The sequence below is a fragment of the Leopardus geoffroyi genome, chromosome C3 (assembly GCF_018350155.1).
Source record: "Leopardus geoffroyi isolate Oge1 chromosome C3, O.geoffroyi_Oge1_pat1.0, whole genome shotgun sequence".
NCBI lineage: Eukaryota > Metazoa > Chordata > Mammalia > Carnivora > Felidae > Leopardus > Leopardus geoffroyi.
In genome coordinates this window covers 134,757,662-134,785,560 of record NC_059338.1, presented here as the reverse complement: position 1 = coordinate 134,785,560, position 27,899 = coordinate 134,757,662, and the positions used below count along the sequence as shown (strand labels likewise).

Sequence of the window (27,899 nt, the reverse complement as noted above, 5' to 3'; positions counted from 1 at the left end):
CCAATTTATTCTATCTTGAAAAGTGTAATTCTAGGGGCGCCTGGGTGGCTCACTTGGTTTCATGTCAGGCCTTTGATTTCTGCTGACAGCACATAGCCTGCTTGAGATTCTCTCTCTCCCTCTCTCTCGCTCTCTGCCCCTCCCCCACTTGTTCTCTCTCTCTCTCTTTCTCTCTCTCTCAAAATAAATAAACTTAAGAAAAAGTGTAATTCTAGTAAATTTCTGGCTTATTATTCATGATAAATGTAGAAAATGCAGTTAGTTTTTTTCTCAAGAAATTATAATGGACCCTAATTCATTCATTATCATCCATATAAAATTGATTTTTCATATCAATATTCATATCAAAGTACCTAAATATTTGCTAAGCAAGAATGCTGGGCATTATGCCAAGTAGAAGTGTGTAGTGCTGAGGTGTTGGGTGTGGGTGGGAGGACCATTTTGGTTCTAAAGTGAGTCCTTAAGGATAAAGAACTTAATGGAAAAGAACTTTTAAAAAGTAGGAAAATTTAAATGACATTTTAGTCAAGGATCTATACTTTTGGGGTTTTGTTCATTTTTTTATGTTCAGTAACGTGTTAATTGGAAGGATAGTAAGGAATGTTAATCTAAGCAGGACTAGTATGGAAGTGAATCTACACCACACTCCAAAAAGTCTATGTAAATAAATATCCTGATCAAAATCTTGGATAACTTAAATGGTGTTGATTGATATGATTCTGAATAGGACTAGTTCATTTCTTTGTGAAAATCTGGAGTTTTCACATATGGATATTTCTTCCTATAGATGAAAGAGAACTCTTATTTAGTTTAAAACAGTTGACAGGAGGCTTAATAAATGATTTACACACAGGGTGATCAGATGCGTACCAAGTATACTATTCGTGAATTGAAATAATTCCTCCTCCATAACATAAAAAAGGCATCTCATCGGCACACTTGCATTTATAGTCAAAATGTGATTGTCAGAGTAGAAATGAACTTGATTTTATTTTAAAGTATTGCTGTGCAATTGATTGAAGACAAAACATTATTATTATTATTATTATTATTATTATTATCATTTGCATTTTTATTACAACTGAGATCCTTTAAGCCATCTTCTAAAGTGAAAGTTAAACCCTATACTGTTCATAGGAAAGTTTGTAATGTCTGTGTCCCTGCACATTATCTACTATTAGCCTCTGGAGGCAGTGAGACTCAGATGCTTATTACCCAGCTCACTTTAAGAAGTTTGCAAGATTGAGGGGCGCCTGGGTGGCACAGTCGGTTAAGCGTCCGACTTCAGCCAGGTCACAATCTCGCCGTCCGGGAGTTGGAGCCCCGCGTCGGGCTCTGGGCTGATGGCTCAGAGCCTGGAGCCTGTTTCCGATTCTGTGTCTCCCTCTCTCTCTGCCCCTCCCCCGTTCATGCTCTGTCTCTCTCTGTCCCAAAAATAAATAAACGTTGAAAAAAAAATTAAAAAAAAAGAAGTTTGCAAGATTGAAAATAAAAATATCACCTGCATTGAACATTATGCTGAGTCTATGTAGAGTTTTTCCAAAATTTAAACCTAGGCCATGCTAAATCTTGTATATGTTCTGAGAAGTAAAGACAATGCACATTGGATGGAACATGGACTCAGGAGTTCTATAAACCCAAGGTCAAATCTGGTGTTAGTAGTTTTTAGCTCTAAGATACAGAACAAGCAATGTGGTCTCTCTGAACTCAGTATTTTCACTCATAAAAGCAACTTTATACAATTGCAGGAAGGGTGAACTGAGATCATTTATATGTAAAGTGCTAAAAATGGTAGCTTTTGAACTTGTTCATAGTTGCTTCACATTATTGTGGGTTCTTGGGTTGAAATAGTCCAACAGGGTACCATTTGATTGGTCAGCAGATATGCACGGTATGTCTACTGGGTGCCAACCATTCTGATGGCCCAGAGAACACAATGGTGCTGAGGCCCAGCCTTTGTCTTCCAGGGGCTTCCTGGAAGAGGCTCCCCTTTGCAGGGATTATGAAATGCTGTGCACTTTGGCCAACCTGGGATGTGTGCTGTGATGGCAGGAGGGAGAGTCACAGAGATAAGGTGACTTGTTTTGATTTTTGTTTTTCTTTTTAAATTCCCTCTCTCTCTCTCTCTCTTTTTTTTAAAGTTTATTCATTTTTGGGAGAGAGAGAACAGAGAAGGAGCAGAGAGAAAGAGAGAGAGAATCCCAAGCAGGCTCCACTCTGACTGCAAAGAGCCTGATGCGGGCCTCGATCTCACAAACCGTGAGATCATGACCTGAGCCGAAAACAAGAATTGGACACTTAACTCACTGAGTCACCCATGCACCCCTAAATTCTCTCTCTCTTTTTCTTTATATATTTTTTTAACATTTATTTATTATTGAGAGACGGAGCATGAACAAGGGAGGGACAGAGAGAGGGGAGACACAGAATCTGAAGCAGGCTCCAGGCTCTGAGCTGTCAGCACAGAGCCCAACACGGGGCTGGAACTCACAAACCATGAGCTCATGACCTGAGCGAAAGTTGGATGCTTAATCGACTGAGCCACCCAGCCACCCCAAAATTCTCTTTTTTATACAAACAATAAAACTGGCTTGCTTCCCCCCCTCCCCCATGTGGATGTATTTGTTTTTCTGTTAGCTCAGTGGTTTTGGGTAGGCCTACCCTTTGTATCACAACAGCAGATTCTCAAGCTAAATTAGAGTCAGGACAATAACACAGGATGACTCCTTTATGAAGTTGAATTCAAGCCACACTTCTTAGAGGGCCAGCAGTTGACTTGGCTGGGATTGTCAGGCTGGAATATCCTCTCCTAAAACTAGTGATATATGAACATATTTACGTTAGTTCTGAGAAATCAGGGAGTATAGCATCATTATTAAGAACTATCTATCTTTAACTGAACTTTGCAAGTCTGTTAACTTTATTCCAAATTCAGGCAGGAAGAGTTATAAGGGGTTTGGCGGCTTGCTGTCTGCGTGGGAACCGGGGCCTTTCAGAGCTACACGTCTTTTCAACCCCAGCAAAGAGAATGTAGAGGATGCAAATTATCCTTAGACTTATTTTCTTGTACTGTTCTTATAGGCTCACCCAATTAAATGGTGGATTGTATTTAATAGATAGGCTTCCTTGCCAAATGGTCATAACTTTCCTCAAAGGTTGGAAGTTGCTCTAAACTCAGCAGTAAAGGCTATCAAGCTTAGATTTACTTTTCCTGTAACTATTCTTAGCAACATTGGCACAGCTATGACCTTGGCACAGCTATGACAATAATGATAAAAATAAAATTTAATTATTTTAGCCTTAACTATTTGCATTTCCAAGAAGAGGGCCAGAGCTTTTGAAGAAATAAATATTTAAAAATTTCTATATAGATATACATATGTACACACATGTGCACGTGTGCACAGTGTATATATCTTTAAACCATTCTAACCAAATTTTTGCATATGTATAACCAAATTCACATTTTTTACCCATTTTATCCATTACACATCAGTTTTGCCTGGGGAGGAAAAAACATTTAATTATCAGCCTAAAGTTAACATCTACTAAATTTACAAGAGAATACTTCACCCTTTACATATACATGTAGAAGTGAGTAAGTGGTATTGTTATTTGACTATTGGTGGAAAATGTAGAGAAATGTATCTTTGATTTTTCTGAATGCCTTTCAAGTTACCTTGTTGCTATGGTCTGAGTGTTTGTGTCCCTCTAAAATTCATGTATTAAAATCCTAATAACCAAAGTGATAACATTAGGAGAGGTGAGGACTTCGGGAGGTGGTACTTTTGGGAGATGACTGGGTTTAAACCCAGGAGTGGTTTAATACTGTTATAAAAGACCCCAAGAGAGCTCCCTTGCTCATTCCACCATGCAAAGATATAATTAGAAGTCTGCAACCCAAAAGAAGGGCCTCACCTGGCCATGCTGGCACCCTGATCTTGGACTTCCAGCCTCCAGAACTATGAGAAATAAATAGTTGTTGTTTATAAGCTACCCAGTTTATGGTATTTTGTTATAGCAGCCCAAATGAATAAAAATGTATGTAAATGCACATTTGTTTTGAGTCGTCTGAATTCTTAAATAAGATTTTAAGAAGATTGACCAATAAAGCTATTCTTAGAAAATGATTTAGTCTAGCCCTGAAATAAAATGCTATCCTGACCTTCTGGGCTTACTGCATCCATTCTTTCAGGAAACATTTATGGACCATCTTCTATTGTAAAGCATTCTCTGAAGTACTGGGAATCTAGAAATGAAAGATACACTTCTTGGCATTAAAGAACTTACAGTGTGATGGGGAAGGGCAGTTGAATGAACAGACTTTGTGAGAGCAGAGAAATACTCTGACATATATACACAGAGCGTACATGGGAGGGGGCGGCATTTAATGGAGACTGCAGGGTGAAGAGTGATCAAAGACAGCTTCCAAGAGAAGGCGGACTTTGGGTTGATGAGCTGAGTTACTGGGGAGCTTCACTACCACAGAGGGAGAGAAAAATCCATCTAAAGCCCACATGCAGTTCAGCACAGCTGGAGAATTAGATGGGGGAAAGGAAGGTGGGTAGAGTGAAGGCCATGATGTTGGAGTGCTGGGTCATAATCAAAGTGGGAAGGATTTATTGAGTGCCTAGCACCATATGTTATGGATATTTCCCCTAATCTTTCAACTGAAAGCATTCTTACTCTTTCTATTCTCTCTTCACAACTAAAGAGAGACTTAGGGACTCTAAGTGATTTGACCCAAAGGCCACATGCCTAATGAGTGATACACAAACACAAAAAGATTCAGACCCAATCTTGTCTCCAAAGCTACAATTCTTTCTATTGATTTGGAGTCTTGGCTTCCCAGGAGTATTGAATAATGCATTTATATCCTGAATGCCTTGAGGATACACTTACCCATACTTCTTTCTCCTGGCAGAAACGAAATAATTTATCTGGACCTGGAGTTTTTGCAGCATTATTTATTAAGTTCTTATCAGAACCTAACATAAGCTTTGATGATTCACATTAAGTTTTCTTCTTTAAGTTACTTTACATATACTTGAATGAGTTTGTTATCCACAATAATAATTTATGTTCAGGTTTAGTGTAAATAATTTGTTGGGTTGACTCTAGAATATCAAAACCAACGAGTAGAAAACCATAGGATAACATAATTGATAGAGAACTGGATTAGGAGTCCAGGTAGGGGCTTAAATCAACCTCACAGTTTAAGCATTCAGTTTGACAAATGAAATGGTTGATTTCATTCTCTTCTAGAAAGATCAAGACTTCAAAAACGTAAGATTCAAAACCCAGCTCTACTTTGGAATTTTCTTAGTCTCAGTTTCATTATTTGTCAAATAGAGGTAATTATTTCACAGGAATATTGTAAGGATTGAGCACAGAGCTAAATGTGCTTGGTCTATAATAGCTACTAGATAAAGGCCATTTTCCTTACCTTTATTCAGATAACACAGTCAAAAACAAGGCTAACTATTGAAGGTTTTTCCAGCTCATTGTCCTGAGTTAAATGCAACAGGGTTATAATTGTGGGGAAGAAAGCCAGTTTCATTCTATCCCCTTACTATCTCTATGCCTCAGTTTAGATACCCAACTTGTGAACTTTAGGAAGAGATCAAGTTTCTTAAGAGAAGGAAGTATAATGCAAATTCAATGTAAGAATATAAGGCAACTTCTTCCTCAACAAAGAACCTCTACTATAGGTCACTGCCTGATCTTGCTCCCAAGATTTCAGGGAACAGTCTTTCCTGAAGCTTCCTGCCCCCACCCATATTTTATTACTGCTCTACAGCAACACCTCCTCACTTTGAGAGAAAAATCTGTCCCCATGAAACTTTCATCTATATGCCCTAATTTTGCTCTCTGAAACAAGAAAGAACTCTAATTTCCTCTCCATCTTTTAAATCTTCATCTTTAAACATCTCAATCACTCTTTCTTCTGTCCTTATGATGAAAGTGAACAACTTCTTCAGTCATCCCTTATGTAACACTCTTCTCAGACTTTTCTCTCCTTGAGTCATCTCACTACACGTGAGCACAATACTCTAAGCTGGTCAGCAATGTACAGTTCAACTATTAACAACCTGATGGAATTTATTGTGCTTTTACTAACCATGCCTGGTATTGAAATAGCTTTTCAGTAGTTTCCACTGGACTGCTATACACACCGATGTTGTCGTTACTTGAAAGCTCCCTCTTTTGTTTTTTTTTAATATGAACTGCTACCTGGCTATGTATTTATAATTCTATATGTGATTTTTTAAATAACATAGAATACTTTACAATTAGTTTCATCAGGTTAGTTTAAGCTTCTTGAGAAATTTGAAAATTTGTGTTGTGTATCGTTTTATCTCACTTGCCATTGAAACTTCTCTCCTCCACAAAAGTGGCCAACCTGTGTCTCCATCGCCTCCTTGGCTGGGGCATTATGCTGCACAATTGTGTGTGGTGGTCAGCCCTGAGGCTGGTGCTCAGCCAAGTGAGCTATTAAAGTCTCCCAACATGCTAATGCAAAACTCTCTGTGGCAAGTACTTTGATTAGCTTGATTTGTTGTGTCTCTGGGCTTCAAAGGGCATTCTGCAGGAGTAAAGAGAACCGTTTCCCAAGAGACTTGTGATCTTTAAAAATACTGAGGCTGCCTTCCCTTGACTTGGTTTTATTAAATTGATATGTTTAACTAAGTGGTAGTGACCATAAGATGAGTTACATTTAACTTCTAACCTGCAGTATTGCCATGGGTTTGAGACAGGGCTAAATAGTTTGGCTCTGAAGTTCACTGTCAAAAAGTATCCAGGATTTCAGGTGTTCATCTCAATTAACGTGGAGTGTATGTAAAATTAGGCTACACATATTATAAGAATTATTTTTTCTCTCGAAATTTCTGGCTTTTAGATTCCCAGACCTGGCAGGAAATCTTTTTGGCTTCTCTGCTTCTGATCCTAGCTGTTTTCACAAAATGCAAACACATGCAAAAACATTGTAATAAACCTCAATGTTCAGTCATGTTCAGTAAGACTTCAAAAGATGTTTGCTTTGAACTTGGTTCTAAAGATGGGCATACCTTCATGAGAATGGAAGATATCTTCTTACTCTCTATGATGTGGTTTGGCCCTTTTCAGGGCCCCAAAGTAAGCTTTGTTCTGTAAGGCACATTAAATTTACTTTTTAGGCTAAGAATTAACATAGAAATTTCTTCTTATAGAACATCTTGGAGCTCTACTCCCCAAAGGGGCAAGGGTTTTAGACCACAAAGGAAAAACAGTACTGCATCAAAGAGACTTGGAGCATCATCATGAGCTCCACATTCTGTGCCCTGTCTTAGATTTAATCAAGCATTTGAATTGTGGTTTGCGGCATTGTTGGGTGTTGGGTGATCCACATAAACTCTGGTATCACTTCGTAGTTTATAGAAATGTGAGACTAGGCTGAAGAGGTGTGGTACACCCTGTAGTTAGCAGAATCTGATTGCAAAGATACGTTCTGTAAACAGGTCCTTCCACATCCTTTTTCACTTTGTTTCCATTTTAAGTTTTATCCACCTTCCTGATAATCACAGTGCAAAGCACTCTGCCTCTTCTAGAGAGAACTGTGCCTTTGATCTTTACGCAGATAGACCATTTGAGCTGGTAAGACTGAAGGTCTCTTTTTGGTAGGTACTTTCATTGGATCTCACTCATTGTTATTTTTGTATTCTACCTTTGGGTTATTTTTGTTCATCTATGTTTTAAGGCCATTTTCCAATTCAGAAAAACAGTCAATTTTTAAAATATCTTTCTCTAGTTCCTATTTGAACTATGTTTTCTGTGGATACTACATAGATCTAAAACATGACCTGTCTCCCTACCTCTTGCTACTAGAATCTCCGTGATTCTGTTATTTCTCAAATATTCAGAGATAAAGTCTGTGTCTTACTAGATTTCTAACCACACCTTCTAACTATCTTTTGATTGTTTGGCACCTTAAGTTAAAAAGTTGTGCCTTTTATTTTTTTTTCTTTTTCAACGTTTATTTATTTATTTTTTTATTTATTTTTGGGACAGAGAGAGACAGAGCATGAACGGGGGAGGAGCAGAGAGAGAGGGAGACACAGAATCGGAAACAGGCTCCAGGCTCTGAGCCATCAGCCCAGAGCCCGACGCGGGGCTCGAACTCACGGACCGCGAGATCGTGACCTGGCTGAAGTCGGACGCTTAACCGACTGCGCCACCCAGGCGCCCCAAAAAGTTGTGCCTTTTATAATAATCCTCATTCATTCAATAAATATTTTGGATTGACTCTTAGATGCCAAGCCCTGCATTAAGTGCTGTAGCCAGTAAGGGACAGAAATGTCTACTGGCAGAGAGCTTCATTGGTATTCTTTTTTTTTTTTTTTTTTTTTTTAATATATGAAATTTATTGTCAAATTGTTTTCCATACAACACCCAGTGCTCATCCCAAAAGGTGCCCTCCTCAATACCCATCACCCGCCCTCCCACCCCCCATCAACCCTCAGTTTGTTCTCAGTTTTTAACAGTCTCTTATGCTTTGGCTCTCTCCCACTCTAACCTCTTTTTTTTTTTTTTCCTTCCCCTCCCCCATGGGTTTCTGTTAAGTTTCTCAGAATCCACATAAGAGTGAAAACATATGGTATCTGTCTTTCTCTGTATGGCTTATTTCACTTAGCATCACACTCTCCAGTTCCATTCACGTTGCTACAAAAGGCCATATTTCATTTTTTCTCATTGCCACGTAGTATTCCATTGTGTATATAAACCACAATTTCTTTATCCATTCATCAGTTGATGGACATTTAGGCTCTTTCCATAATTTGGCTATTGTTGAGACTGCTGCTATAAACATTGGGGTACAAGTGCCCCTATGCATCAGTAGTCCTGTATCCCTTGGATAAATTCCTAGCCGTGCTATTGCTGGGTCATAGGGTAGGTCTATTTTTAATTTTCTGAGGAACCTCCACACTGCTTTCCAGAGCGGCTGCACCAATTTGCATCCCCACCAACAGTGCAAGAGGGTTCCCGTTTCTCCACATCCTCGCCAGCATCTATAGTCTCCTGATTTGTTCATTTTGGCCACTCTGACTGGCGTGAGGTGATATCTGAGTGTGGTTTTGATTTGTATTTCCCTGATAAGGAGCAACGTTGAGCATCTTTTCATGTGCCTGTTGGCCATCCGGATGTCTTCTTTAGAGAAGTGTCTATTCATGTTTTCTGCCCATTTCTTCACTGGGTTATTTGTTTTTCGGGTGTGGAGTTTGGTGAGCTCTTTATAGATTTTGGATACTAGCCCTTTGTCCGATATGTCATTTGCAAATATCTTTTCCCATTCCGTTGGTTGCCTTTTAGTTTTGTTGGTTGTTTCCTTTGCTGTGCAGAAGCTTTTTATCTTCATAAAGTCCCAGTAATTCACTTTTGCTTTTAATTCCCTTGCCTTTGGGGATGCGTCGAGTAAGAGATTGCTACTCTTAGTCCAGCCCCAGGCTGTGCCCCTCTGCATGGGATGAAGAATGCCTCAGTCAAGGGCATATACCTACCTGGAGCCTGACCATGTACGAGGTACAGGATCTTAAAATCCCCTTCCCAAATGATTTGAAGCCTGCTTCCTGAACTTTCATGGCCTTCTTCTTTTGTCCATCCCTTCCCAAGAGCTCAGTTCCAGGCCTGAGGTGTGGGCAAGCAGTCGCCCTTTGGGAGGATGAAATGAGCCTCAAGATGTAGGCAGGGATATCCACACATATGCTCACAAAGCCCCTTGGGGTACAACATGGGTGGGGCAAAAAGAGAGGCAAGAGTATGGCTCTGGGGTCAGCACTGCTTTCCTCCTCTCCCTTTCTGCCAAATTACGGTGCAGAACTTGAAAGAATATTAGAATTCTGAATTTGAAGCTGACCTGCCAGGTCTGTTTGAAAGTCAGAGTTTATTTTATATAATAGCTTGTTGACAATGTGGACCTCTGACCGCTCACCTCAGGTCCTGCAAATGTTAAAGATGTGTCCAGGGAGGTATGCCTGGGTGGCTCAGTTGGTTAAGCATCTGACTCTTGATCATGATCTCACGGTTTGTGGGATCGAGCCCCATATCGGGCTCCTATTGACAATGTCTGTTTGAGATTCTCTCTCTCTCCCCCTTTCTTTCTGCCCCCCCCCCCAAAATAAATAAGTAAACTTAAAAAGAGTAAGAGGTGTTTAGGGAGCTGACAATGTAGTGGAGACTATGTCAGGCCAAAGCAACTGGTGTAGCAAATTCTCTAATTGTATAAAGAGTCATGGGAACACATGAGGAGGGCAACACAAATGTTGGGAAGTCCTCTTGGAACAAGGGGGCACTGAACTTAGACTTAAGAGTAGAATCTTACTAGGTGAAATCAGGAAGAGGGCATGGAATGCACAAAGGAATGGCCTGAGGAGGGAAGGAGGGACAGACAGAGGGACAGGGAGACAAAGAGACAGAGACACTGACTGTAGGAGGAACTGGAGGTTACTCAGTATGACTTGAGTGTTGGGGAGGGTCTTGAATTGAAGAAGGAGAGATGGTCAGGAATAAAGTCCTGTTAAGGATGCATTCTTACTTCCCTTTCTCAATAATTTCTCTTGACTTGTGTCATTTGCTTCTTTCTAGTTCTTATGTCCAGCCTCTTAAAAGTCCCCTTTCCCTTGCCATCCGTCCACGTTGAATGCACTGCTGAAATCTGATTTGTATGGGAAGCCATTCAATAACTACCTGTCACGGAAGGTGCAAGATCCTTGTAATGAAAGTGACACCCAAATAAGACTGGATAAATGAAAAAGCAGCATCTAATTTCCCTGCATCAGGTCCCCCTTCCAGCTACATTCTTAAAGAATTAAGCATATCTCTAATTCTCCTACCTTACATAGTGTGAAGCTGGCTTTCTCTGTCTTTCATTCCCTGAAAGCCTCCTAATACTAGTACTAGTACTTACTATCCTGATAAATAATGATGACAGCCAGGCTTTCATACTTGTCTTCTCTGCTTTGCGGACATTGTTTCATGTAATCATTATAATAGCCCATGAGGTGTTCATGGTGTTATCACCATTGACTGAAGGAGAAACCAAGACCCAGGGAAGTCATATAATTTGCCCAACGCACATGTGCATACGTGACAGAACTGGGGTATGAGCCCATAGCTGCTGGACTCTAAAGCCTGTACTCTTGCCTCTCTAGGACATCATGTTTCCCACTTTCTGACAATACATCTAATCAAAGCCAAGTCTTAGTCCAGTGACCAAGTCATATTAAGCAGAAGAAATAACTGTACATAAACACAGGTGGTGAGTTCAGACATAGTAATGGACAATTGTCTTTTCAAAACTTCAGAGTTAGTAATTGTGATACTTGGATAAACACCATCTTTATCTTCCCAAGTCACTTTTCTTATTTATTTGGGGGTCACCTCTTGTTGGAAAATTGATTATGCTTCAAAATATTTCCCCCAGCCAAGTCCGAACTCTCCTAGTGGCACTGTTTATGATATCAGCTGCCAAGTTTGTGACAGGCTAGATAATGCTACTTCATACATTTTGTTTATTTCATTTGAAACTTAATTCTACAGCTAGCATTCTCTTTGGGCCACTTAAGGAATCAATTAAATAAAAGATCAGGGGCCCCTGTGTGGCTCAGACGGTTAAGCATCTGACTTCAGCTCAGGTTATGATCTCACGGTTCGTGAGTTCGAGTCCCGCATCAGGCCCTGTGCTGACAGCTCAGAGCCTGAAGCCTGCTTAGGATTCTGTGTCTCCCTTGCTCTTTGCTCCTCCACCCATGCTCTGTCTCTCTATCTCTCAAAAAAAAAATGAAAAACATTAAAAAGTTTTAAAAAATAAATAAAAGATCAACCCCCTTTAAGTAAATATTTTTTTTAAGTAAATATTTTAAAGCTTAAAAATACACTTTTAATGCAGGACTTCTGCCCTGGACTGCCTATATTTATTTACATTTACAAGTCAATGAAAAACAATTTTTCTTATTAAGTTTAAACTAGTGTATAGCCCTTTAATGTCTATTAAATAATGCAAGGGTGTCTGAAATGTGAAACTGGTCTTTTTTGTTGTTGAAGTTAAAAATCAGAGATATATGTTAAAAGAAGCACTAAATTATTTGTGTCCATGATCTGTTAGAGAAATAGGTTTCATTCAATGTAGAGACATGTCTAGTATTGTTACTTATCTAAAAAATCAATCATTTTTTTTAAATTAAGGAAACATGGGCTGAGAACAGAAGAGACATGAAAGTCTTGGTATTTCATGACCATTGGGTATCAGCTTTCCTGCATGCTCCCATCTGAGTCACAGTTCAGGAAGTTGGTCACCTTAGCCATTTAGCCATTTTGCAAAGACACGAGTTAATTTAATTTTAAAAGAATACATTGTATGTTTGGTTTAAATTATGAGACTGACATTCATATTTCACTGACCTTAGAGAATTTATACAAGTACTTTACAGATTCCAAAGTGACATCTATTGATTTTTTTAAAAGCTTAATGGAAGAAAATGTAAAGGTTTAATTATTTCAAATGGTAAAAATCAAAATTGCCAACTGATTTTTATGAGGTCAATGCTATAATTAGATTAGTTTAAGATCGAATCAGAACAATAAGAGTGTTCTTTAACTACTTTTCTAGATATATAACCAATAATTACTTTGTTACATACACCAAAAGATTTGGATCAATGAGAGATTAGATATGTGACCATGGAGATGTAGCCAATGGTAAATAGAGCCTTGTAATATTTCACACTCATTTTTAAGAGCTGCCTTTGTACCTTACAATTATGCCTGTAACTATATAGTTTAATATTAGAAATGGCTATTTGTTTACTTTGAAATATATTTTTTGTTACAAAATAGAATACAAATATAGAAAATCACCCAAATCAGGGGTGCCTGGGTGGCTCAGTAAGCTAAGCACCTGGGTCTTTTGATTTCAGCTCAGGTCATGATCTCCTGGTTTGTGAAATCGAGCTCCCCAATCGGGCATCACAATGACAGCATGGAACCTGCTTGGGATTCTTTCTCTGCTCCTCCCCTGCTTGTGCATGTACACACACTCTCTCTCTCTTTGAAAATAAATATAAAAATAAACATTAAAAAAAAAAAAAAGAAAATCACCCAAGTCAAATGTATGGCTTAATGACTTATTTATGGTGACAACACTACCCAGGTCAAGAAATAGAATTTTGCTAGGTAACCGAGAAGTCCCTCCAGTGTGCCCTGTCCCAGTCACAACCTCTGCCCCTCCCCACAAGTAACAGCTATTCTAACTTATAATCATCCTTCCATTTTGAAAGTAGAGTTATCGTCTAAACATACCTCTGTCGACATGTTGTCAACTTTGCCAACTTTTAAAAAATCAGTCTCTTTTAATCTACAGGTTCCTCTGCCATTTCTTGCATTTTCTTACAGTTTATCTGTTGAAGAACCCTGCCATTTGATGTGTAGTTTTCTGCAATCTGAATTTTGTTAACTTCATATTCCTGGTATAATTCAACATATTCTTCAGTCTTCTTCAGTCCTTCAGTCCTTCAGTTCCTGCAAATTATCCAGAAACTGGATAAAGCTCCTCTTTGGCAAAACTAGAGGGGACACGTAATATTTGGTTGTTTCTCATGTTACCATCTTAGCAGCCATTGAGGCTTGATGCCAAACTCTGTTGATTCATTGATAGTTGCAAAGTGGTGATATTTTGATTTTATGAATTATTTTGTGTTTATTTGTTACAGTACTTTTGTTAACAGACCCTTTCCTTCACTTACCATTTGATTAGCCAGTAATACAGTTCCCATAAGAAAGGCAGGATGCCTGCTTGATTTCTCTTCCTTCTTTACTAGTCTTCAAGATAATGAATACTTTCCCTACTATCTTCAGAAGAGAACCAATTCTTTCTTTAAACTTATTTGATATGTTTCAACCTATGGAAGTTATTTTCACTGCTAGATCTCAAATTGTCCCATCTTTGGGCTGTGAGAGCTTCAATTTTATTTTTGGGTCACTTTGTTATGCCCCTGGTAGTCTCTGGTAGCTTCCTTGCTATTGGGTAGCACAAGATATTCCAAGCTTGTGTTTTACATAGCCTGCCCCAACTATGGAATAGGCCAGTGTTTTTTTAAAAGGCCCTAGTTCCTTTTAGTGAGAAATGGTATTTCAAGATCACAGTCTGGACACTAGAGATAATCATTGCTACTGGGTTGGTCATTTTTTCTAGCCCCTTTGAGTGGACAGTTCATACTGACACATTCAATTCAGATTAGGAAATACCAAGACTCATTTTCAATTTTTTTTTTTTTAATGTCAGATAGAGAGAGAGAGTGAGAGCAGGGGAGAGGGGCAAAGGGAGAGAGAGAGAATCCTAAGCAGTCTCCACACTCAGCATGGTCTGGGTCCCATGGCCCTGGGATTACAACCTGAGCCAAAATCAAGAATCAATCACTCAACCAACTGAGCCACCCAGGTGCCTGTATTGAATACCAACTCTTTAGTTTAATTTTTTTATGGTTATATCTTTGTCTGCTTTTTCCTATACCCACAATTTTGATCTTCATTGAGAAAAGTGATATTAGAATTAAAATATTCCATAATCACTTATTAGTTTTAAAACATTATACGCAGAGTCTCAAGATAAAAATGCCAATGCATCTACCAATATAAATACTGAAAACTAAAAAAAAAAATTGCATTTGCTTTCTCTATTCTCTCCCAATTTTTTAATAGTTGCACAAAATCCACATTGTCAGAGTATGTACCCTATGTATATACTCCCCTTTCAAACTGCCGTGTGGCCTCAGGACAGGTGACTCTGTAGTCAATACCCACCATCTGTTCTTACATGTAAGCATTTTGGTTTTTTGAAGGTCATTCTCCACTAGTTAACTGGGCTCACATTTTCTTTCCTTCGGTATCTTAAATATATTAATTCATTTTCTACTGGCATAAATCGCTGCTGTTAAAATCTAATGATAATCTAAATATTTTCCCCTTATAAGTCATGTGAGCTGTTTTTCTAAATGCCCAAAGTATTTTTTTTTCTTTTTCTTTAAAATACAATAAATTTGCTAGAATTGGTCTTGTGGTCGTCAGTCTTTCTGGCTAATTATTGTCAGGCATGCAGTGCAATATGGAATGTATTATTATTATTTCAGGGAGGTTTCCTGGAATTATAATTTTTTGTATCTATTCTCTTCCCTTGCTTTTGTTTTCTTCTTTACAGTCTTCTATTATCCATATACTGTTGAGCTTTGCACAACATAGGTTTGAACTGTGTAGGGCCAGTTATATAGGGCTTTTTTTTTCCCCATAAGCACAGTACAGTACTGTAAATGTTTTTCTCTTCCTTTCCACTTTCTTAATAACACTTTCTTTTCTCTAGCTTACTTTATTGTAAGAATACAGCATATAATACATATCATATGTAAAATGTGTGTTAATTGACTATTTATGTTCCTGGCAAGGGTTCTGGTCAACAGTAGGCTCTTAGTAGTTAAGTTATGGGTGAGTCAAAAGTTATACATGGATTTTCAACTGGCATGAAACTGGGTTATAACCGTTAACCCCTGCAGTGTTCAAGGGTCAACTTTGTTTCCCCTTCTACTTATCTTCAACATATATCACTTTCACTAAAATACTTTAAAAAAATTCCTTTATTAATTTCTTTTTGATTAAAAAAATTTCCCTTAAACATTGTTTTTGCCTCTTTTTTTTTTTTTTAACCTTCTGGTTCTCTTAAGGTGTTGTCTTTTGTGCTTGCTTCATCTTGTGCCCCTTCTATTTTAGTCTTTACCTCTCAAAGTTTTTAAAAAACTTCTCTTTCTTTAATTCTGTATCTCTTCATATTTTTTAAAAGGCCAATTTTAGGGGCACGTGGGTGGCTCAGTCTGTTAAGCGTCCAACTCTTGGTTTCGTCTCACGGTTTTGTGAGTTTGAGCCCTGCATCGGGCTCTGTGCTGACACCATGGGGCCTGCTTGGGGTTCTCTGTCTCCCTCTCTCTGTCTGTCCCTCCCCTGCTCATGCTGTCTTGGTCTCTCTCAAAAATAAATAAACAAAATAAAATTAATTAAAAAAATAAATAATAAATAGAAATAAAAGGCCAATTTGGAACATTTCCATTTTTCATTATTATGAAAATAATTGTTCATAGCAGTAGATTGCCAAGAAATGATTAAAATATACTTACTAATACATATTTTTCATATTTCAAGGTGGAAATTTTATTCAGTAACTACTAACAAATCCTATGATCAGCAACTTCTTCAGTGGGTTTGTTGCACAAGCATTCAATAATATTTCACTGATTTTAAAAATTCAATAATTCACTGATTTTAAAAGTGACTTAAGGGCCAGGCCCCTGCGTGGCTCAGTCGGTTAAGTGTCCAAATTCAGCTCAGGTCATTATCTCACAGTCCCTGAGTTTGAGCTCCATATCGGGCTCTCTGCTGTCAGTACAGAGTCCACTTCAGATCTTCTGTCTCCCTCTTTCTCTTCCCCTCCCTGGCTTGCACTCCCTTTGTCTCTCTCTCAAAAATGTATAAACATTAAATTTTTTTTTGAATAAATAAAAGTGACTGAGTTCTTTTATCCCACTATTTATAAATTTTGACTTGTATAGGATCCAGAGCTATGTAAAATCTACAAATTGATTGTTTGTCTGGTTATTCATTCATTCTCTAAACATTTTACCAGGACTTTTACCAGGACATGGGAGGCAAAAATTAATAAAAATAATTTTTGCCATCCAGCAACTTAGAGTTAAAAGGGAAAGATTGAGCAAGTAACCAGGATTATAGTAGAATGTGACAGGTGTTTTGATAAAGATATCATAGTGTCAAAGGAGCACATAGAAATTTGAGTAGTGGGGCCAGGGTAGGAAGCAGGAAAACCAATAGGTGTGAGATCAGTGGTGATACAGGCATTTACAAAATAATAATATTGCACTTTACAGTGGAAATTTTCCATACTCTTACACATTCACCATCTCATATGAAACACAACCATGTGGTTCTGTTGTCCATACTTTATGTATGAAGAAACTCTGCTTCAGAAGAAAAGTTGACTCTCCAGGATATTACGGCTGATAGTTTGCTGTTTTGGCACATTAAACCATTTTAGAGGAATAAATGACTACTACTTTCTGCAATGATAATAGTGAAACTATTAATTATTGATATGGTAAATCAGTCAACACATCAGAAAAGACACACATAAATAGTACAATGAATAGTTCAAGGTCAAATGGAGTTTTCTAAAAATCAATTGACCAATAATATGTATCTCTATCTATTCTATAAGTCAACGTAATTAAATATCATTAACACTAGCATCCACATAGCCCCACCCTTTCATTCTGTCTCTTCTCCAATATCCACGAATAAAAGTTAGCACTCTCCCAAACAGGAAGCCTCTCATTATTAGCTTTACACTGCCCTCCTTTTTTGTTTTACGTGGGATTAAAGGAAAAAAACATTTTTTTTTGCAACAGCAAAAGTTATTTTTCAGAAAATAAGAAGGAACGCTAAAATGCCTTAAGTAATTTAAAATTTAACACTATTGGTGACAATTATTAATCCCATAATTGCTGCTGCCCTTTTTCATTCTTTTAAGGTGAGTCTCTAAGGCAAGGGCATTACCATAAAGGACTTATTTAGCTTAACATGAAAAAATTGGAAGAAACATGTAAATCGTTTTCATTTTAATTTAACTGTCAGTTATGTGCTTAGGGATTGAATGGTATTTGTCCTTTGTGAGGGTACAAATTTGGCTTCTGATCATGACTTAGATTGCTGGTTCCTAGTACAAACATAAGCTGCTTCAGGGGAACTTGAAGGCAGAGTGAATCATAACATCTTATTTCAAAATGTCACTGTTTTTTAGCTCTTAGAAATGCTAAGGCAGTAAGGATAAATGTGCTATTTTCAGAAAAGAGAGGTGTCTGTACTTCTGCATTATTGCAACATTTATTCCCAAGATCGTGGATAAGTTTTCAGAAAAATTTTAACTTAATATGAAAAGACATTGAGGCCAATTAGAAACAGCACTTGTTAATATGCATGGTCTGCAAATAAGTGTAACCATTTATTGACAACATCCACGATTTGAAAGACTTTTGAGCTTTCCAAAAGTTCTGAGTTACAAACTACTGCACCCAGCTTTTTACTAATTGAAAATAGATCACTGCCTATTCTCTTGGACATCAGTGGTAATTGCTGCCTATAGAGTTTGCTAGAGTTTGGAAAGCTGAACTTCAATTTCTATAACATCTGCCACAAAGTCGGCAATGCTGTATAATAATGCAGTTAGAAAACACAACATATAACCATCATGTCAACAGCTATATTACAGGAAATTATAGTATAGAATTAGGAAATAATGCATGATGTTAATATCTCTATATCTAAAAATACAATACACATTTATGTGCATAGTATAATTGGTGCTCTTAATTGAAATATTTGTGGTTTCATATATTTGCTATATTGTGTCTGGGGTCTTGCACAAAATTTTCCTTCTGCCTCGTATGAGCTCTTCTCGTTATTCAGCCCCTTCATCTGGCTAACTAAGTCTTTAAGACTAAGATTAAAAATAATTTCCTCGAGTTTTAATTCCTCTACTTTGTCTTTTCGATCACATACATACAGTGGCTCTAACAGCTTCTAGGACATGAGAGTTGTCAATACCTGCTTGTTGAATAAATGGAACACTAGGAGCCCTTTCCCCGTATTTTTTTACTGTAGCACCGTGGGCTTGCCGATGTCGAGTAACATTTGTTTTATATTCTCATAACTGTTTTCTCAAGGTAAACTTTTTAGGGTAGGATTTGTTCTTACTACGGTAGTTCTTTTATGTTAGGGATTGTTCACCTCTTTGTCCCCACACCTAGCACAGTATGTGGCATGCGATAAGTGCTTAATAAATACTTGTGGAATAAATAATGGGTGAAGTTTTATTAGTCCCTTAGGTTCAGATATGCCTTGGCCATTCCTATCAAGCTCGCATTCTTCTATGCGTTCTTCTTAAGAGGGTGCTGTCTATGTTAAGATTATTGTTTAATTTCAGTTGAAAGGTGGGAAGAAAGAGCATTCTGGTGGAAGTAGGGGTCGCATGAAACTTTCTTTGGAAGAAATTCATACCAGAGGCCTTAGACGTAAAAGATTTGTGAATAAGTATATTCTATGGAAAAATGCAAGTCTATATGCATTTTACATAAGGATTTGTAAGAGATGAATAGAAAATACTGATTTAAATAAGACAAGCATGGAGTGCCTGGGTGGCTCAGTCGGATGACCGTCTGACTCTTGATTTTGGGTCAGGTCATGGTCTCACATTTTGTGAGTTCAAGCCCCACATCAGGCTCTGTGCTGACAGCTCCTCCTCCCCAACCCCCCACCCCCAACCGTTTGCATGCACGCCCTCTCTCTCTCAAAATAAATAAACACTTAAATAAGAGAAGCCTGGTATAGTGAAAGACGGTATTGAATTCAGGAGAGTGTGGGCCTAGTCCTAGCTCTGTCTCTAGTATATTCCCTCTCACTGAGAATATTTCCTTAGCTGGAAAATAACTAAAGGAGCAACAAGAGCCTTCATCTCTAATAGTCATAATCCCATGCCAAATGGTAAACTGTAATCATATCAGTCTTTATTTTCTCTTTCTCTGAGTTTATAATATATTTTATAATTCACGTTTAAAACATTTTTCATCTCAAGTGTGGTTATATTAAGATTCATGAGTGAAACCACATTTCAGGAAGTACATTTTCTTCTCTTCTCTTCTCTTCTCTTCTCTTCTCTTCTCTTCTCTTCTCTTCCCTTCCCTTCCCTTCCCTTCCCTTCCCTTCCCTTCCCTTTTCTTTTCTTTTCTTTTCTTTTCTTTTCTTTTCTTTTCTTTCCGTCTGGCATAGTTTCCACGTATTCTGCTCTTTCCCTCCTCCGCACCCCGCTATGTGCCTTGTATCCCTTTTCTTCTCTGTTTTTCAAGCGATTTTGCATTTGGGTAATTTTTATTTACTTCCGGGTGATTATCAAAATATTATATTGTTAGAGAGACTTGATATTTAAAATGCCAGTTCTTTTAAATTTAGAAAAGGATGACTGAAGTTGACAGCTTTCTGCTTTGAAAGGGATTTTATTTCATTAGCGCCCCCAGCGGGGGGAAGGAGGAAAGGTCAGCATTTCAACAGTCCCAGGTTAGAAATGGGGAACCTGAGACTGACATATTGAATCAAGCCTTTTGATTGGTGCCATCTATTCTGACCCTAAGATCAGAGATCCTGACATTTTGTTCTTTGTTTTGTGCATTCGGCCCTATGCCAAATTTGTAATGCTCTATGCAGTGTTTGTTTCCTCTGTATTTTCCTCCGGTGGTCTTTTTACTTCATGCTCCTCATTCATCAGTGCCACCAATGTCAGTGATTTATGAACGGTAGCTACAGCCAAACTCCAGTCTGTGTGGCCTTTCAAACGAATGATGTTGTGTGGGTTTCTCCTCTTCTATGGTATAGGTATTGAAAAGGACCTGACACTGTGGGAAGAAGCAAGCCTGTTCAAGAAAGCCGTGTAGCCTACACAGTGCTTTGGTTACATCTGACCATCAAGAAAACCCTCAGTCATTAGCAGGTCTTAGCATAAGACTGCAAGTGTCCAGATGAATTGGGAAAACCATTGCAGTCTAGCTCCAAGGAAACAAATAGCCTCTTCAGCGAGTGCCCGGGGGCGGCCCTGGAGCGCCTCACTGTTAGCCCTCAGATGTTCAGAGGCCGGCCAGGCAGGTCTCCAACGCCGGCCCCTCCAGAAAGCAGATCTTTACCAACTGCAGTTTGCCTCGCTATCTTCTTACCCCGGGCAACCCAGGAGACGGGGAAGGGATTACTAGTACACAAAGGACTAGTTCTGTCACAAGGAAGAGCCAAATTGGAAGATCCTGCTGTATTCCCTCTCCACAAATTATCCAAATAAAGGGAGATAGTATAGCAAATCCAACTAGAAAAAGCAGTTTATCTGAAGAAAATTTCCAGCCTCCTCCATATGTTTTGAGTTAAATTCCTCACAGTTTGGGGGTTTTATATGGATTTGATTTTTTCTAATAGTTTATATTTTAGCTTAAGTAAATATAACTGTCCTATCTCTTTGGCTGTCATATCCGTTGAAAATCCCACAAGCTTGGAAGCATTTGGAAACAGTTAAACTACAGCATACTAATTTTTCACTAGTGGAAACCATGATTTGGGGGGGAAAATATTATACATCTGTGATTTCTAAGCGCTTAAGGAAACCAATACTTTATTTCTAGCTTAACTTTTGTTTTGAAATGAGCATTCTTTTTTTTTTTTTAACTCGCTCTAGCTTAATTTTTGTTTTGAAATGAGCATTCTTTTTTTTTTTTTTTTTTAACTCGCTCAAAGTGCTTTGGAGTATACACCACAAGTTTTAAAAAATAAGGTACATTTAATTTTTTATGTTTCAAACTTTTCATTTCAGTGAGGGAAAGGAATGTCAGAGTTGAATCTGGTCCCAGCAGAGCTTTGCCCATACCTAGCCACTTGAATTTAAGCATTTCCCTGAGCCCCTCAGGCTTTAGTTTCTTTATTCATCAGATTCACAGAGGATGTCTTGCCCTCCGGTTGTAGTGGAAAACCAATTAAATGAGATAATATATGGAGAATCTTTGAAGTGTTAAAAAGAATGTCCTCCAAAAGTTTGGAACAAATGTAAGCTTTATTCACACGTATTTAGTTATCCTTTAAACACACATGTTCTCCTAGAATTTATCATTTCATGATATCTCGGGATTTATTTCCAAATGTCTCTGGCCATGTAGTATAAAAAATATAACTTATCCAAACTAATGAGTTGTTTGACAATTTTGACCACCAATGTTTAGATGGATTTGGGATGTATGTTTAATTTGATGTTAAATTTCTGTGATTTAAATCTCAGTGATTACGAGTGGCTGATAAAGGTCTCGTGAAAAGCACAAATAATGGAGAATTTACTAATAATGTACAAGCAAGGTGAGAAAGAAAGGCTGCATATAAACACTGGGGAAAGACAGGTTAATGAGCTATACTCTCTCCATAAAATATTTTGAAGTCCATGTGTTAGATCTTCATACAGATTTATAGAATACAGAATTAGTGACCTTTTTCTTAAACTAACATATTTATAAAATTAGTAACAAAATTTTATGGATCTCATTTAGCATTCTGTCCTAAGTTTTAGTTAGCTATTCCAGGTGGTTATTCATTTATGTGACTTAAAATCCACTTAAAAGAAATATGGTTGCCTCGAAAAAATGATCTCCTTCCGAGGAGAAAGTCACCAGACTGACAACCCCAAACAGGATGGTGGGAGCATAGTAAGGATTTGGTGTTATTCCCAGGTTTCAATACTCTTCATGATTCATCTTCTATCGTTCTTTTTTTCTCCTTCCCCTGACTTTTTCAACTTCTATTCCTCTTTGCCTCTAGGGAGAAGCCTCCAGTGGAGGACAGTCACTGAAAAACTACCTGGAAGAAGTGAGTTTTAAGTTAGCCTTGTAACATAGTCTGAAATCAGTCTATCATATAGGACGAATTTCGCTTGGGTTTTCTTGATCTGCTCTACAGTTTCCAGTCTATACCCAGTCACACTGGTCATGCCCAACAAAACAGGATGATAAATAATATTTCATCAAAAATGTTGTTTTTTTTTCCTTGTTGATAGAGGGATACCTTATAATAATTTAGTCATCCTGAAAATGATGTGTACAACTGCACAGGCCTAGGGCTATCATATATTTTCACTCACAAACATTTGTTGATATCCTAAAAAATGAGAAACACGTGCACAAAATAATAAGACATGATCATTGCTCTTATGAAAAGAACAATCTGTACCAAATTGGTGTTCGTTCCTGTGATAAATGTTCATCAAGGACATTACTTGTACAAGCCATTAAGCAAAGTGCTGTCTTGACAAATAAGATATATGGTAGATTTTTGTTGGAAAACCATTTAGATGTCTGGATTTAGTTTGGAGATATCCAAGCATGCTCTGTGTCACAGGACATGTCTTTGGACTGTCTACAAATGGTATTTGGGAACTTGCTGATAAACCCGTGGATAGAATCCACAAGACTTGATCTGAAGCCAAACCATAGCGGTCACTAAATTAGCTATCTGAATCTGTTGTAGGTGAAGGGGACTGGGAAATAATCTGGTGATGATGTCAAAGAAGTAGCAAATATTTGGTTTGAATATTGCTCCTCAGAAAGATAGAATATCTTTATCTCTAAATATTTTATTCTTGCACACATGCATCCATTTAAGATCCAGTTTGAGTGGCCTACTGAATGTGCCACTCAAAACTTCCTCAGAACAGTGTACCCATACTTAAACTCACACTTGCTTCCAAATACCACTCGGAGAAGAAAATGAGAGTATATAGCACCCCTTTAAGTCTCTAACATCTCTGGTTTGCAAGCTTGGAGCTGATTGAAGTTTTGCCAAAGGCACCTGGAGAAGAGATAACGAAAGGAAAAGACCAGGTTGGTTGTCTGGGTTCAGGTTAGAAAAATCAAAATATATGGTGCAAAAAATCGGAGGGTTAGAGTACCAACTTTAAATTTCAGTTTAATGAATTTGATGCAGAGATTGACTAGAATACATTAAAACCATTAATATTGCCAAAGAGAGGCAGACACTATTTTCAGTGTGTACCCAAGTAGAATTTCTCTTTAGGATTCTGTGGTTGCTAAAGCTCTTGGCTCAGCATTCCCTACTTGGTGGTGGCCTACTTGGTGGGCCTGGGATGGTGGGCCACCTCTACAAGAGGGGTGCCTGATACCCTTTGTAATGTGTCCTGCACCAGTCTAGCGCTGTTGGAGGAAGAAGAAAATTGAGGTGCCAGTACAGGAAATGGGCCGCATACAAGATAATGGAACTTTAATTTGTGCAGTTCCCATCCGAGAAAAAGATCCTTATGTGCAATCTAAGCATACATGTTCTACACGATTATAAATGCTTAATGTGATAACAAGGTTGAGGATTTGTGCCATTTTGTTGGAGGTTCTGGCAGGGCATTGCTTCTCGGTGTGGTCCTCTGACTAGCAACACAGACAACACCTGGGGGCTTGTAAGATATGCAAAATCACACCAGATCCAAAGAATCAAAATCTGTATTCTAACAAGATCCTCATGTGATTCGAAGCACCCTAGAGTTTGAGAAACACTGCCCTAAAGTGTTCTTTCCATGTTATTGCTAGAGAGTAACTACATACATCATGCAAACCCTTCAATTTTGTATAATACGGGTAAAGAGGAAAATTTTATTAATACATTTATGAGCTTTGTTTATTCATTTACTCTCAAGAACAATATTTTTGGTTGACTAGGGCTATAAAATCTCCCCAGCTTATGAGATTCGTTACCGATTCTCAGTTTGAATTTATAAGTATGTGTATGCCCATAAGCGTTTTTTTAGGAGCTCAGTATCACATAGCTTTTTTGTGTTTTGTTTTTGTTTTGTTTTGTTTTTTGTTTTTATTTTTAGAGAGGGAGAGAGAGAGGGAGAGAGAAAGAGTGCAAGCAGAGGAGAGGGACAGAGGAAGAGAGAGAGAATCCCAAGCAGGCTACATGCTCAGCACAGAACCCAATGTGGGGTTCAATCCTAAGACCCTGGGATCATCACCTGAGCTGAAATCAAGAGTTGGACATCCAACCAACTTGTCACCCAGGTGCTCTGACGTAGTGGTTTCATCTAATATTGTTTGATATTTAGATTTAAGCTCTTTTTTAAACCAACATGTGATCATTCTTTACAATAAAACTCTAAGTGTGATCTTTAAAACTTTTTTTTTTAATCTTTCATTTATTTTTGAGAGAGAGACAGAGTGTGAGCAGGGGAGGAGCAGAGAGAGAGGGAGACACAGAATCTGAAGCAGATTCCAGGTTCCGAGCTGTCAGCACAGAGCCCGACGTGGGGCTTGAAGTCACAGACCACGAGATCATGACCTGAGCTGAAGTCAGACGCTCAAATGAATGAGCCACCCTTGTGTCCCCCAGAGTTTGTTTATTTATTTATTGAGAGAGAGAGAGAGAGTGTGTGTGTATGTACCAGTGGGGGAGGGGCAGAGAGAGAGGGAGACAGAGAATTCCAAGCAGGCTCTCTGAGCTGTCAGCACAGAGATGGACACAGAGCTTGAACTCACAAACCATGAGATCATGACCTGAGCCGAAGTCGGACGCTCAACCGACTGAGCCACCCAGGTGCCCCATCTAAGTATGATCTTAATTAGTGAGCTCTTAACTTATTACTAGTTCATTTCTTTTTGTAGACATTAATTCATTTGGTCTCTAGGAAATATATACTCAAATTCTTCTCCATGGAGAGCATGTTGAGAATGTGAGCCATAAAATGATAATTTTTTTCTCTCACGTCTACTCTTTTTTCACGTTTGTTCTCTTTCTGTTTCTTAGTAGAGTCACAAACGATAAGGAACAATTTTTTATAAACGTTAGAAGCATTGAAGTTAAAACTGGGCTAGCAAACATTTGCTTTTATTTAGTATATACACTAAAACTCGAATAACCACAGTGTTTACATTTTTAAATATATCTAGCATTTCTTGTTAAAGTTTGGACAACTTTTTGCAGATCAAAGTCTGCTTTTTTTAAAATTGAGTCTTATAATTAGACAAAATTATAACCACATGACACTAAGTCAATATTGTTTAAACCTAAATCGAACTAAAGAGACAATATGGTCTCTTCTACAAGCAAAAGTAAAATGGAATTTCCATGCAACATTTTTTGGTGTTTAATATGTTATTTTTCCAGAATAGGATTTGTATTTTTGAGCAAATATAAAATGAGATATTTTTAAATAGTCTACTTTTCCTAATCTTCAAAATCATTCCTATGGTCAAAATTTTTAAAGAAATTATGTGTTCTTCACTTGTAAAACACTTGGTAACACAGGTAGGAATAAGAATTTCAAGTGGCAGAAATTTCAGTTTTGAAATAATATTAACAGTTATTCAAAAAATGTATAGAATTTGAAACAACTTATCAAAATCAACTGCTTCCAAATCTTCATTGTCACACTTTTTACAGAAAAGCTAATGTGTTTAAAACATCACATTCCCCCTATGTGTTCACTCTTATGTGGATCCTGAGAAACTTAACAGGAACCCATGGGGGAGGGGAAGGAAAAAAAAAAAAAGAGAGGTTAGAGTGGGAGAGAGCCAAAGTGTAAGAGACTCTTAAAAACTGAGAACAAACTGAGGGTTGATGGGGGGTGGGAGGGAGGGAGGGTGGGTGATGGGTATTGAGGAGGGCACCTGTTGGGATGAGCACTGGGTGTTGTATAGAAACCAATTTGGCAATAAATTTCATATATTTAATAAATAAATAAATAAATAAATAAATAAAAATAAAACATCACATTTCCCATATGAATAATTGGAAAGTAGCATAGTGCACTGCTTACAAATCCCCTAATCATGAGAGATTTATTAATTTAAATGCATATGCATCAGAAAAGTATTGTCAACCTAAATGGGTGAGAAGCTATAAAGAACTAAAGACTGAAGTTAATGATTTTCTGAAACTTTGTAAAGAGCAATTTAGAGCAGCTCCTCACGTCTGCAGGAAGCTAGCTGGTGAAGGCCGGAGGCAACACACACAGGAGTGTGAACTAACTCAAGGTGTCAAATGGCAGACTGGCAATTGCTAAGGGTGTCAGACAGGAAAAAAAGCATGGAGAGCAGGCAGGCCCTTTTCCAAATCTGTGGAGGTTGGTTTTGCCAGCTCTACGATCTGAACCGGAAAGGAGGCCGATTCTATGCAACACAGTATCTTAAAATCACTTCTCATGCCTGTTTTGGCCCGTCTTGTTCTCCGAGTTGTACTATTGCGTGATGGCGACTGTCATGAAGTTCCAACTACACTTCCGTGGAAAGTGCATGCCATTATCCTGTCATAGATAAGATACAATTTACTTTTTATCATGCACGGGGATTCACTTTTCAAAAACCAATATTATTACTTAGTGACATAGTTTCATTCACTTAAGAAAGGAGGAAACAATTTTTTTCAAGGAAACCCTATTTTGTCTTTGACATTCATTTAGAACTGATACATGTTGTTAAAGGATAACTTGTTTTTGTTTTTTATTTTTTTTTATTTTTTTTCAATATATGAAATTTATTGCCAAATTGGTTTCCATACAACACCCAGTGCCCATCCCAAAAGGTGCCCTCCTCAATACCCATCGCCCACCCTCCCCTCCCTCCCACCCCCCATCAACCCTCAGTTTGTTCTCAGTTTTTAAGAGTCTCTTATACTTTGGCTCCCTCCCTCTCTAGCCTCTTTTTTTTTTTTTTTCCTTCCCCCTCCTCCATGGGTTTCTGTTAAGTTTCTCAGGATCCACATAAGAGTGAAAACATATGGTATCTGTCTTTCTCTGTATGACTTATTTCACTTAGCATCACACTCTCCAGTTCCATCCACGTTGCTACAATGTTTTTGTTTTTTTTTTTTTTTAAAGTCTTAATGCTGGTTTTCATACAGGTATAAAATGAACACATATCAAACACTTACTCAACTCATTAATTAGTAAGGGGACCAGTAAAGTGTTACAACCAGTTCAAAGGACGGTTAAACCCTCAGATATACGGTCAAATAGGAAATGCTGAAGTTATAAAGAGATGGAAAAACTGGGAAAACTGACCAATATCTGTACGGTACCAACCAATCACGTTCAAATGGATACAATGTATGGGCTAGAATCATTTGCAGTACTGGCAATTTCTATAAACAATGTCCATGAAAAGTCCATGAAAGACTCAGAACCTCCACCGAATCAGGAACTAGAAGGACATGCTAGGAAAAAATGATTTATTTTCCATTGTCTG

At 38.0% G+C, this 27,899-nt stretch overlaps 1 protein-coding gene across 1 annotated transcript in view; it reads left to right on the top strand.

The window, feature by feature from the left end:
• CC3H8orf34 (chromosome C3 C8orf34 homolog) overlaps nt 1–27,899 on the top strand; it is a 405,008-nt gene that overhangs the window by 340,640 nt on the left and 36,469 nt on the right. Inside the window, 1 exon segment of the mRNA XM_045454994.1 lies at nt 22,474–22,521. Coding sequence (XP_045310950.1) covers nt 22,474–22,521 — 48 coding nt within the window.